The 14,141-nt window shown below is 39.6% G+C and overlaps 1 protein-coding gene across 1 annotated transcript in view; it reads right to left on the reverse strand.

The window, feature by feature from the left end:
* Positions 1-14,141, reverse strand: part of pdcd11 (programmed cell death 11) — a 32,694-nt gene that overhangs the window by 2,277 nt on the left and 16,276 nt on the right. The window contains exons 20-31 of the mRNA XM_065295382.2: positions 13,170-13,654; positions 12,941-13,003; positions 12,673-12,757; positions 12,502-12,591; positions 5,944-6,049; positions 5,602-5,779; positions 5,324-5,380; positions 5,047-5,169; positions 4,844-4,966; positions 3,353-3,521; positions 2,355-2,552; positions 2,124-2,267 (exon numbers count right to left, since the gene is read on the reverse strand). Coding sequence (XP_065151454.2) covers positions 2,124-2,267; positions 2,355-2,552; positions 3,353-3,521; positions 4,844-4,966; positions 5,047-5,169; positions 5,324-5,380; positions 5,602-5,779; positions 5,944-6,049; positions 12,502-12,591; positions 12,673-12,757; positions 12,941-13,003; positions 13,170-13,654 — 1,821 coding nt within the window. The remainder of the gene's footprint in view (positions 1-2,123; positions 2,268-2,354; positions 2,553-3,352; positions 3,522-4,843; positions 4,967-5,046; positions 5,170-5,323; positions 5,381-5,601; positions 5,780-5,943; positions 6,050-12,501; positions 12,592-12,672; positions 12,758-12,940; positions 13,004-13,169; positions 13,655-14,141) is intronic.

Here is a 14,141-nt window from a genome sequence, read left to right on the forward strand (position 1 = left end):
GATGAGTTAATTATAACAAAAACATTATATTAATTATAACAGTGTTATATATAAATTATAAAAGTGTGCGTTATGAGGATTTTACCATGGGTAAAGAGGGTTCTAGGACCAACATGAGCAAGAGGAATGTGACAAAAACAGTCCATGTTTAATAAAATGTCTGATTTATTATTAGTAGCAATATGAATAAAGTCATGGTTGCTAAGCAACACTGGCACATTAAAGGGATAGTTCGGCCAAAAATGAAATTAAACCCATGATTTACTCACCCCGAAGCCGAGATGCATATGACGAACACATTTTCAGTTATTTTAGAAAATGTTTTAGATCTTTCAGTTAATCATAAGTTATGGGGTCTACGTCCTTCAAGTCCAAAAAATGTGCATCTATCATTCACAAAATAAATCCAAACGAGTCCACGATGATAAACAAAAGCCTTCTGAGGGTAATCCGTGCAATTTTGTTGTAGTAATATCCACATTTAAAGGGGACAGAGAATGAAAAACCATTTTTACCTTGTCTTTGTTAAATATTAATAGTCTACCCGCATTCACGAACATACAAAAAGTGCTAAACATGCTAAACATCTCAGTCTCATAGAAATTCCTCTTTAAGAAATTTCAGCCTGAAAACGGCCCAATGTGAAAAACTGATGCTTATGACATCACAGGCATCTCACTACCCCCCCACACTTTAAAATATTGGCTTAATTTTTTTTAAATGGAAGCAAAGTCAGCCAATCAGTAATGAGATTGCAAGTTAAGCCAGTAGGGGGAGCCAAATAGGTGCAAAACCACTTGTTTAAAATCCCCCACCCTAATAGAGCTATCTGAGAGAGGTTTTTAGGAAGCTTCTAAGGGATTACAGACCCAAACAAACATTTTTTTGTCACATGTCACATCACAGAACAAGGATAAATACCACGTTCAATCATTCTATGTCACCTTTAAAACTTTATAAACGAAAATAACTCGCTTCCGGTAACGCAGATATCTTAGTCGCGTCCGCATTCAAGATAAGAGCGTACGCAGCTTACAGAGGTTTCTCTGCTGTTTCCCTGTGCCCCCGCCCTCCGAATTTGTCATACGTCACTAAGTGAAGTGCGTACACTAGGCTAAGGGGCAAGACACATCAAAGCTTTTTTACACTGCTGAAAACGCCTGGAGGACGCCGAATGCCAGCTGTTTTTTCAGCTTAGCACCAGCTTTCTTCAGTTGAGCGCTTTGGTAGCTATGATACTTGAGCTGTGAGTCGGTTGGTTGTTGTGATACTTGTCCCGCCCCGATTGGACAGGCGTGTGAGAACTGACATTAGCGAGCGTAGCATTTCACCCAAAGTTGAATCTCTTTCAACTTTCGGGGCTCAGAGCTTAATGCGCAAAAACTGCTGAGCGCTGGCTTTCAGCGCGAAAAAAAAACCCCTAGCTGCTAGCTTATTTAAAAAACACTGAGCTTACATTGGAAACAATTGAAAACATGTGCTGGCCGTGGGCGTAAAAGCTTTGGTGTGCACGCCCCCAACTACTCTCTCCTGAATACAAAGGAGTCTAAGATGGCGGCGCTACCGGAAGCTAGTTATTTTCGTTTATAAAGTTTTAAATATGGATATTTCTACAACACCACCACGCGGATTACCCTCAGAAAACCTTTGTTTATCATCCTGGAGCCATTTGGATTTCTTTGGGCAAGGATATATGCACATTTGGACATAAAGGAAGTCGTAACTTAACTGTTTAGCAGCTGGAAGATATAAGACATTTCCTAAAATAACTGAAAATGTGTTTGTCTAAAAAAATTATGATGGACATATGCATCTAAGATGGCTTTGGGGTGAGTAAATCATGGGTTTAATATCATTTTTGGCCGAACTATTCCTTTAAAATGGTCGTTTTAAAGACAACAGCTAATCATCCAATCACAATTCAGGGATGTAACTACAGCACATACAGTTATAAAAACACGTCCTAGTGAATATCAATCTAGGAGTTTGGATTTAGCAGACACTTATCCAAATGTGTGTTCGCTGGGATTCAAACCTACAACCATTGCACATAGAGTTAAAAGTAATAAAATAAGTATTAAAATCAGCTTTTTAATTTAAAGCAAGTTTGTGTGTGAGCTCACCTTGCTTTGGTCTTCTTGCTCATCATCACTGGACCCCTGGGCATGGTCTCCCACGGCTGCAGGTGTTAAAGAGCTCAACGTGGAGTCCCAGGAGAAACCAGATAATCCCTTCAGCCGTTCCTTGCAGTCAGGTCTCTTCTGTTTCTAAACAACCAGCAGAGGAAAAGCCATGACACACGTGATACAACACACGCGTGTGCAAGGTCTAAAAAAAGACGAAATTAACTTTACCTCCTCACACGGTTTACTGGACTCGGTTTCGTCATCTTCTCTGAAGAACACCTCGACGCCGCTGTCACTGTCGTCCGTCTTCCCTTTCCTTTTCTTCTTTTTCCCCTTCTTTTTCACAGTGGTGGTCTCTTCCACACTTTCCACCACACAAACCTTTTTCTTTTTTACCTTTTGTCCATCTTTATCTTTATCTTGTTGCTGTGGAATGAAACCGCAAGTTTAGTACCATCTTCATGAAAGCAGATCTGGGGCACCATTCACTTTCATAATATTTTTCCTACTATGGAGATGAATGGTGCCGCAGATCTGAACTTGGTTGTTTTGTTAAAAACATACTTCAAAATAACTTCCTCTGTGTTCAACATACTTCCGGTAATACTAAAAGCAAAAAAAAAAAAATTTTGATAACATGGGGACTTCAAGATCTCCATTTATGGGACCGACTGAATATAGAGGGGGACATTAAGAACAATTAAAAAGAATGCTCGATCATCGTTTAACTCAAAGGGCAAATATTATGCCCATTTTTACAAGATGTAGTATAAGTCTCCGGTGTTTTGGCTCAAAATACGACACAGAACATTTGTTTAGCATGTCCGAAATGCCCCTATTTGGACGGGAGCCAAAAAGTGCTGCTTTAATGCGTCTACCTTTAAATGCAAATGGTTAAAAATAGATTTGATTCCTGTGAATTCAGTCTGGGACAATAGTATATTCAGCGCATTTAAGCTACAACGGGCTAACAAACACATTTAAAAAAGTTTTTGGGTAAAATTAACCAGTCAGTCAGTGACTGTGGGCGGGGTTTTGTTAGTGTGACATCACATTGATAAGAGAATCAAAAGAGCATGTCTTATGAGACTGCTTTGGTTTAATGGGGATTAAAAAGATTTTTTTTAGTTGTAGGGTGGTTAACTGTTAACACACATTTATGAAAAGTGGATTTTGCATAATATGTCCCTTTAACTAACAACACAGGCACAAAAGTACACACACACCTGGCTCTCAGAGGAAGTGCGCTTCCTCTTGACTGTTTTTTTGTCGTGTTTTTCCTTCTCCTCCCCCATCAGACGCAGTGGCAGCTCAAGGGATTCTGGGAGAATATCTGGTTTCCCAGTGTCCTCTGTGAGAAGTGAGAGGAGTACGTGGACGTTCTCTGTGTTCACACTGAATCAGACAGAAACAGGAAGCTTCAGTCATATAGCAGAAATATGCATTTCATTTCGAGAAAATTAGAAAATGTACCAAAGAAAATAAAGATTCCAGTTAGGGCTGTCACGATTATAAAATTTGGTTGACAGTTGATTGTCTAATAATTTGTGACGGTTATGGCGATTAATTGCCTGTTTAAGGGCTTTGACGATTAATTGCATGTTTTAGGGCTTTGACATTTAATCCTCATACATTTTTTTGTTTGTTCATGAAATAATTTTCACACATTGTTGTGATTATTTAAATGAAATATTTTGCAAGGTTTATCTGGTAGTAAATATTAATACACATAACACAAATTTAAAAGTAATCTGATACTGTCCCATTTGTACAGGTGCTGCAGCTCCCCCTTGTGTTTTTTAGAGAGATGTGCAATCATTGTGGTGATCTGAAATCATCGCAATGGAGTCAAACAATTGCGATGAGACGATTATTTAATCATTGTGACAGCCCTAATTCCAGTTTTTTATATTTTTACAGTACTATGCAGTGTTACATAGATTTATAGTATTTATAAATGCATTTATTTGCAGTATTTATGATGGCATACTAATTACAAGACCACACATAAACCAGAGTAACTTCTTTTCCAGTATAAAACATAATTCCTAGTAATATCTGCCTAAAAGAGCGAAACTTGTAATTTTCCTTCGGACTTAGTACAAGATGTAACTACAGAAGAGTCAAGTTTTAAAAAGGAAAAATATCCAAACTCTTTGGGGTTTTTTTATGCGCAATGCTAATGGTCTAATCAGATTCAATGGTTATGCTAAGCCATGCTAAAAGTGGTAACATAACCCGGAGATGGATTCCAAAATGGTAACGGATCCCCAAACGGTAAAAATTAAATGTTTAACTCTAGGGGAGATGGAAAAATGAGCATTTTTCAAAAAAGTGGAGTGTCCCTTTAATGCATTACCTAACATGAAATATCAACAAACAATACTTTTACAGAATTTATTAATCTCAATTCATGTTAATTTTGGCATTTACTAATAATCTATTTTAATCAAACATTGTAATTAACATAAATAATTATACTGATTTGACACAAACTAACATTAACCAGAATGACTAGAAGTGTTGTAGAACTATATTGTTTGTTTATGCATTTAGTAATGTTTACTAATACAACCTAATTGTAATATCGTTTTTACAAACTAAAAGCATTATTGTAACATAAATCGCAATATTTAACAAGCAAATGCATATAACATTTTCCTTAAATATCATGCAGCCCTATTATATAAACATATTTACATTTGCACTACGCGTACCTGAGAACCTTGGCGGATATCAAAGCATTCTGGGTAATGTATTCGGAAATCATTTTAGGATCGTTCATGAAGTATTTTGTAGCGTGTTGGAACTGTACTCTTCCGTCAAGGGTCCTGGATAACCTTTAAAACAAAAAATAAAATATATAATACTTGGAAACTAAAACAACATTATACAAAATGACCAAGTAGTGTTATTTTACCTCACAAATATGCCTTCATCCCCAACGGTTTTCACATATCCTCTGATAATCTGGCCCTCTTGTATGTCAGCAACAGAATCAATTTCTGGGTCTTTAACATTTATTTGCTGGTCCTTATTTACTCTGCAAAAAAATATTGGGTTGTTTCAAACGGTGGTTGGGTAAAATATGGACTGATCAATCCGTAAATGAACCTAGAAAATGGCATCAACTCTAATGCAATACAAGAAAATGATTGAGCGATTAACATTTGTAAGATTTCATCTTATTTTGTTACCTAGAAGGACGTAGTGAAACATCGAAATGTCCCTTTTCTTCCCCGATCATATAGCACCTGAACAAAACAAACACAAACATATTCAACTTAGACAAAAACCTATGATGACACAACCTTGATATATTTACATATTAACTGAGTGTCAAAGATTGAAATCGATTTGAAATCAAACTTTGATGCTCGCCATCTCATAATTAGATGATCAGTCTTCAGCCTAGATTTCACAGACAGGGTCACATATGTATAAATCATCTTAACTAGGTCATGTTTTGACTCACCGGATAACTTGTCCCTCTTTGTAAGCCTCCAGCGGGTTGTCTGCGTATGCGTCAGAGAGATCCGTCAAAGACGCAAACCCCGAATTCCCAAACGGAAGTTTGACAAACAGTCCCTTGTGATGCTCGACTTTCCAAACCATCCCCATGACGACCGATCCTTGCTCCAGCTTGTAGGTCCCTACAGTAACCAAACACATACAGGAAATGCTAAAGACACCCGAGGGAGGGTCGGATGTGCGTCACGGTGGCATGAGCGCCACCAACGATCTCAATGATTTAAAAGACAGAGCCAGAGAAAACATCCATTATTTATACTTAATATGATAAATGTGTATGGGTTACCTGTGAGTGACAGGGAAAGCTGACCGCTCCTGTGGGGGTTAATTCCAACCACCTTTGCTGAAACGGCTTCTCCAGGTTTAAAGAGCTTCTGTGGGTGTTTAGCTTGCTGTAAGAACAAATTAAAAGTTGAGATTTTTCAACTTATACAGCAGACATGCATTTAAAGGAACAGTTCACCCAAATTCTCTCAAAATATAATCTCAAATCTTATTGGTTCTTGTGGGTCTCGTGACGAAAAATGCATTTGACAACTTGCCATGATACATGCAAGATGCAGTGAAATTTTTGGTTACTGTTGTGTGGTGAAATTTAGTTTGAATTTAAATTAAAAGTTAAAGGAAGTGGATGGTTGTCACTGGGCAGAGTTCGGCAATCCGGTAGAAAAATACTATATATTTAAAGGGACACTTGAATTTTTTTGGAAATATGCTTATTTTCCAGCGCCTCTAGAGTTAACATTTGATTTTTACGATTTTGGAATCCATCCATCTGATTTTCAGGTCTGGCGCTACCACTTCAGCATAGCTTAGCACAATCCATTGAATCTGATTAGACCATTGGCATTGCGCTCAAACATGACCAAAGAGTTTCGATATTTTACCTATTTAAAACTTGACTCTTCTGTAGTTACATCGTGTACTAAGACCGACAGAAAATTAAAAGTTGTGATTTTTTTCAATGTGTGCAGCAGACGCAATGATATTATGCAGCTCCCAAAAATATTCCCCTTGGTTACTTTCAATTGCAGGGGACTATTTTCGGGCATTGTGTAATGTCATTGCGCCTGCTGCAGCCATGTTACGGCAGCAAAGTCCTTGATTATTACACCAGAATGAGAGTCCTAGCCATATATCAATTTTCAGTCAGTCTTAGTACACGATGTTACCACAGAAGAGTCAAGTCAAGTTTTAAATAGGAAAAATATCGAAACTCTTTGCTTATTTTTGAGTGCGATGCTAATGGTCTAATCAGATTCAATGGATTATGCTAAGCTATGCTAAAAGTGCTAGCGCCAGACCCGGAGATTTAAATTAAAGGGAATCGGTCGGTGGTCACTGGGCAGACATCGGCTGGGGATGTTACTTGTGTAACCTAAAAAATCAAGCCAAAAGCCGAAGCAGCAAAGGTTTGTTGTGTACGTTGTTTTTAGGAGTACCAGCAGTGATGGCGGATGACTTTTGTTAAGTTGTAAAATATCGCTCCTCAACATCCATTGTTGTTTTTATTTTTTACCGTTCGAAGCGGAAAAGCATGTTACGCTATAAATCACCAACTTTTTGGACCTAAGGAAGGGGTTCTTGCAGACCAATCACTACGCTTGCGGTCTGTGTAGAATGACACGGGAGGCGGAGTTTTGTCTTGGTCAGTGGTTTTCAAACTTTTTTAGGAGCGACCCTAATTTAAATAAAAATTATGCGACCCACACTCTACCCCCCCTCTTAGTAGCATAAAGCAGGGCGGGGCCGAAAGCCATCAGAGTGGAGTGATCCCGGTGAAACGTGCACGCGTGCATCTGTATGTGTGTATATATAAATTACCTAATGAGCAGACCCGATGCCAGACACAAATTCACGGACGGGCATTTCATTTTTTCAGGGGGCACAAATGAGATCAACCTCACTGCAATTCATAAAATCATTAATTATGATAATGGAAAAAAACGGAGGAGTCGTAAAGATTGGACCTAGCCTACTGAAGAAGTCTAAAAACACGTTGCAGGGCTCGACATCAACACTTGTCCGCTTATCAGGGACAAGTAACGTTAGATTAAAACGGCAATAACAATCACCAAAACACGATAATGATTCTGCATCCTTTAGTCTCAATGGCAACCGAAAGTGCATAATGTAATAACGCCAAGTTAAACAAATAAGCGCAGCAAACACAAAGTATATATATATATATATATATATATATATATATAAATAAATCAGACCAAACACATTTTTATTTTTATTTAGGAGTTTTTATTTCCCCTTGCATCATTTAAAAAATGGCTGTGTCCCATCACGCGCAATTTAATACAGTAAGCTGCGCATGCACATGGGTCATGTGACACAGTGGTGGAGTATTTTTTCTTTTGTGTATTTAAAAGATATTTTTTACTGTGCTTTTATTCAAGTGTGTTGTAATTATTATAGTTTTTATAATAAAATTGAATACATTATTTTAGTAACATTTTTTTTAATCTTTCTGGCGACCCAGTTTTTAATTTCGCGACCCAGGGTTTGTGACGCCATAACCTTGACACAGCAGTATAAACTGTGCTTAACTGTGTTAGAAACGTTGGTGCAACATAACGGTTTGGATCCCTGAGAATAAAACTTGATAGCATGTAGTGGAAGATTTTTTTATTTTATTTTTAATTATAGTTTATGAACTTATAATTGTTAAATGGAAAATCCTGTTCTTCTGTTCTAGTGAAAGATTTCTGTTCTTTCCATCTGTTCAGTAGTAAAATGTCCAAAGACTAGAACATTATGCAAAGTCCTACCAGATAAGATAAAGGGGGGCTAGTGAATGACATAAGTAACAAATGATGAACAAGTGGAAAAACTCAGTAAACGGTAGAGCTTCACTGAGAACAAAATAATTTCTTCTATTTGACAAGATGTGCTTCAACTGATATGTTTCTTAGTCATTGATAAATTGAAGGTTTATTTTCTAAGTGACGCTGGAACTATGATGAAATCTTTGGATCATGGGCGGAGATGGGATGACTGTGTTTTTCAGTATCTTACTATAAATATGTGCTCAACCTTGTAAATGGGGCTCTTAGGTTTTTAAACTTCTAGCACCACGGGGGTGAGAGCCTATTCTGCAGAATATATAAAATTCAGACAAAGAAAATTCTGTCGACAGTGTGTCTGTGTGATCCTGGACTTTGACTCTTAGTGAGTATTATTTGATGCGGCTAAAATTCCACGACAATAATGGCGACGAGGATGCGGATTCCACAGCTGTAGACTCCAGGTTTGGGAGAGACTGACTGATCACCCCTGAGACAAGAGGTCTCGGGCTCCGTACCCCAGGCCTAAGGGAAGGGAGAGTCTCAACCAGTTCTGAAGTCAAGGCTGACGGAATCTGGAAAAGAACCGTTGTGGTGGCATCTGAATAGATAATACGGTAAGCGTTATTTCGTTCGTGACCATGGGTCAGGGTAATTCGAAAGGGAGTACAAAGTCAATGGATCTGGAAAATGGCGTGTATGCTCGAGTGATCAAATCAAAGGGCACGGGGGCGTTGGAAAGCGTAAAATCTGGGAGAAAAGGTATGATTTTCCTCCTAAAGGAACACTGAGTGTAAAAGCACTCATTTTATTAAGGGAAAAATCATTGCGGATGGCAGAGAAATGAGAGCACAGAGTAAGATAAAGACCAAGGACGAACTGACTCAGACTAAGTCAGAGCTAAACATTAAGCAAATGTTTTTCCTACATCAGATTCATTACATGATGAACCTAACTTTCTTTTTTTTTCCCTCCTCCCTATGCACCTGCACGTACCCCACCTGGGGTACATTTCCAATTCACAAGGGTACCGCTTCTGGACGATGACCTCCAACCCCCTCCACAACGTCGCCCTCCACCACCACCTGCTCAACAAATCGCACAGATACAACAACCAGCTCAACAAATCGCACAGATACAACAGCCAGCACGACAAGCACCACCTTCTGCACCCCCGCCACCGCCGATGCAAGAACTGCCACGTGGACCAGAATCAGAGATCATCCACATCCTTGACAGCACTTTTGAAGAGGACAAAGATGATGTTCAGATAAAGACGGAACGGGAGGCAAGGCCTAAGGAAACAGCAGAGAAGCCGTTCACCAGAGAAACAGCTATCTTCAGCTTTTGCCAAGATAGGAGAATGGGCACAGCCACAACATAACGCAATTTCTCTTCGCAAGGACAACGCTCCCGAGAGAACGGGCAGCAGAGAGAATGAGAGAAGAGGAGATCCGAAAGAAAATGTTTGCTGGTTTTGCAGACAGAAAGGACATTTGAAAAACCAATGTTTCCATTTCCTGAAAACTAAAGGGACACCGGAATCCCAAGGGAACACGGGAAACCTGCCGGTGTGTAAAGAAAGGGGCGACTGAAGCCAGGAGGGGGAAGGGGAGCATCGTACGGAGGCGGGTAAGTCCAATCTTGTTTTTTCTGCGGTTCAAATGCCATATTATCTGCTTGCTAATTCTGTTTTTTCTGATGTGTGTGAAAGGGAAAGAAACGCTCTATGCAATGAAGAACTTGCTTTGCTTGATGTTGAACGAGAGGCATACTCTAAACTGCCTCTCGAAGAAATAATGTTTGAGGGACAGGTATTGTTGTTTATGGTAGACTCTGGATGCAACTCACTCTGTCATACGCAAAGATGAATTCCCATTTGTCACCTTGAGTGGGCAGTTTAACTCATCTATGAGTGCTACGGGGCATATAGTGAGGGAAGAATTTACTGCTCCACTCTGTTGTATGCATGACGGTAATGAGTTTATGCATATGTTCCTTGTATCTGACGCGTGTCCGGTAAACCTCATGGGGAGGGATTTGATGTGTAAAATGAATGCTAGCATCTTATGTAACAACCAAGGCCTGAATATTTCTTGTTGGGATCCCAGAATGTTGTCTATGTGTGTGTCTCTGTTAAATGTGTATGAATGGGCCTTTCTGAATGAAGAGTTGCATGCTGAAGGGAAGATAAGATTGCCACAAGCCAGCGAGGTCATTCCAGCTGAAAACATGCATTGCACAAGCTCATGTTGTTGACATAACAGAAAGAGAGTGGCAAGAGAGATGGTTTTCTGTAAAGACAGAGGGTTTTGACTTTAACCCATATATGCTGGAATGACTCATGGTGTGTGGCACTCGTTCAGTTGACAGGAAAGCAGGAACAAATTTTTGATTTTGACAATTCAGTACCCCACATCTCCATTGCAAAAAATACTAGTCAGCCGTTAGAAATGCAGGTGAATTTGCAAAGGCCTGCAGCGAGGCTGTTGATTGGGAACCATTGGCAGATAGCATACAGTTCTCAGAGCAGTTATCAGCACACACCAAGGAACAGGACGTGGTATCCAGAGGCAATGCACGCAAGGACGCGGCTGCAAAAGAAGCATCTCTCATTTCTACTAACATAGACTTTTCTCTTACACAGATTTCCCAGGAAAAGGAAGCTGAAACACCACAGGAGTCATTAATAAGCATGCAAACATTTTCTCTTCCAACAGAAATAGCTCTATGGAAATCGTGTGGAGCAACCAAAACTCCTGAAGGGATTTGGATGGGTCCAAATCAAAAACCTTGCTTACCTAAACATTTTATTCCCATTTTCCTAGGTTGACACATGGGGACCACGGTGACAGGCGATACTCTTCAAAATGAAAATGACATGTTGCAGTATTGTATTTCTATGTCCTCTGTATTTCAAAATATCTCCAAAGCAGGTTAAAGCAGCCCTACCCCGTCCAGTAGAAGAACCATTACACAACATCAAACCAGGGGATTACGTGGTGGTAAAGAACCTCAGGAGGAAATCCTGGAAAGCCTGATGGTAGGATGGGCCCTATCAGGTTCTGCTGACAACTCATACCGCCGTAAAGATCGCAGAGCGTGCCACATGGGTGCACGCTGCCCATTGCCGAAGGGTTGGTGCTGGAATTCAAGGGGTGATCCAAAGGGAGGATGACTAACCGACTGCATGGTGTGGTGCTACCATACCCGAATCTTCAGAGGGAATTAATCATCAAGGGCACACGACCCCAACTATAACTGTGCTCAACTTCTTCACCACAAATCCAAAGGAATCATCAAGGGCGCACGACCCCAACTCTAACTGTGCTCAACACCTTCAGTACAATTCAAAAGACCCTATGCAACGATGAGAGTCATGAAGTTATGAATAAATCATAAAAAGGGAGGAGTGTAGTGGAAGATTTTTTTATTTTATTTTTAATTATAGTTTATGAACTTATAATTGTTAAATGGAAAATCCTGTTCTTCTGTTCTAGTGAAAGATTTCTGTTCTTTCCATCTGTTCAGTAGTAAAATGTCCAAAGACTAGAACATTATGCAAAGTCCTACCAGATAAGATAAAGGGGGGCTAGTGAATGACATAAGTAACAAATGATGAACAAGTGGAAAAACTCAGTAAACGGTAGAGCTTCACTGAGAACAAAATAATTTCTTCTATTTGACAAGATGTGCTTCAACTGATATGTTTCTTAGTCATTGATAAATTGAAGGTTTATTTTCTAAGTGACGCTGGAACTATGATGAAATCTTTGGATCATGGGCGGAGATGGGATGACTGTGTTTTTCAGTATCTTACTATAAATATGTGCTCAACCTTGTAAATGGGGCTCTTAGGTTTTAAAACTTCTAGCACCACGGGGGTGAGACCCTATTCTGCAGAATATATAAAATTCAGACAAAGAAAATTCTGTCGACAGTGTGTCTGTGTGATCCTTGACTTTGACTCTTAGTGAGTATTATTTGATGCGGCTAAAATTCCACGACAAGCACATACAGAGTACATGCAGGATTAGCAGAAGACTCACCCCAGGTTTGCTAATCATAGCCAACAGCTCAACTGTCCCCAGAATGTTGGGTTTGACTTGAACTTCCAAGCATTTCAATTGTGTGTTGTACTAAAAAAAACAAAGCACCAGTTAGTTAAACCGCTTTTGCAGAACGATTATTATTTCGCCTTTTATGATTATATCAGTTACCTTTGAAGGAAAGCATATGATCTCATCGCCTGGTTTGTAGTTTTTCACTTTGTCCGCGGTCTGTGTGCCAGTGTTTTTTAGTTTACTGAAAAAGATGGCAAGTTTGAGGACATTTCTCCAAAATATTTCAATTTACTTTCCACCTCTCGAGGAGTAACTTTAAACCCAAACTCATTCCCTTATTGTTTCTTTATCAACATGAATATGTGGGCAATACCAAGCATATTCCTTTTATGTAAAGAGAGAGGTTGTATGAACAAACATGTACCTTGGCAAAAGTGTAAGTTCAGGGAGGGCGGACTTAAAACTGGAATGAGTCACCGGCAGAAACCTGTTGAGAAAGCAAACATGTTTATATAACTATTTAAAATTAGTGTTTTGAAGACTACACACCTCAAACGGAGTTACATCACTAAATCATGCATTCATATTTTTCTTACTTTTTTCACGACAACATTAAAGTCATAAATGTTGCAAATGACAACGTAGCATTATACCTGTGACCGCGAACTGCGTGTCCTCCAATCACCCTGGCTTGGACCTCCGTCCCGACCCTCAGGGATGATGTGGGAAAGCTGCCGACCGAAGGCGACTCCTCTATCTCGGACACGTGGATGCTTCCTGTGATCCCTGTCGGCAACGTCACGAGTACAGCCAGGGGTTTCACCTTTGTGACTTTAGCAGTCACCACCGCCCCAAGACTGTGGGCTTGTGCTGAGCCTTTGCCCTTTGATTTGGCGTGCTCGTCCTGGCCTTTGCACACTACGAGAGGAAGCCCTCCCAACTCCTCACAGCCCGGGTCCTCCACGGTCACATTTAGACCGAAACCGACTGAGTACTTCTTTGATTCCAAGTTGATGAAGTCGTTTAAGTGAGTCTTGGTGGGGATGACGGTCAGGTGACCGGTATCATCCAATGAGATGACGGCGAAGTCTTCGTCAATGTACTGGATTGTGGCAGCCAGCTCTGAACCTTGACGCAGCTGAACAAAGACAACAAAATCAAAACACGTTTAGAAAAAAAAATATTAAAGGGGACACATCACGAAAATCTGAAAAGTGCTATAATTGGGTCCTCAGTGCTTCTATTAACCTAGAAACTTAGTTTTGGTAAACCATTTTCTGCAAGCATGTGAAAAAATAGGTAATTGAAATTTGGTTCCCCTTGTGATGTCAGAAAGGGATAATACCACCCCTTAATCTGCACTATCCAACAACGGCACTGCCATTAAGTGCAGATATCAACTCATTTGCATTTAAAAGGACACACCCAAAAACAGCACATTTTTGCTTATACCTACAAAGTGGCAATTTTAACTAGGGGTGTCAAAAGAATTAATCACGATTAATTCCATACATAATAAAAGTTTGTGTTTGCATAATATATGTGTGTGCACTGTGTGTAATTATTTCGTATATATAAATAAACACATATGGATGCATGTATTTTAGAAACATTTACATGTATAT

Source organism: Paramisgurnus dabryanus, chromosome 4, assembly GCF_030506205.2.
Source record: "Paramisgurnus dabryanus chromosome 4, PD_genome_1.1, whole genome shotgun sequence".
Taxonomy (NCBI): Eukaryota; Metazoa; Chordata; class Actinopteri; order Cypriniformes; family Cobitidae; genus Paramisgurnus; species Paramisgurnus dabryanus.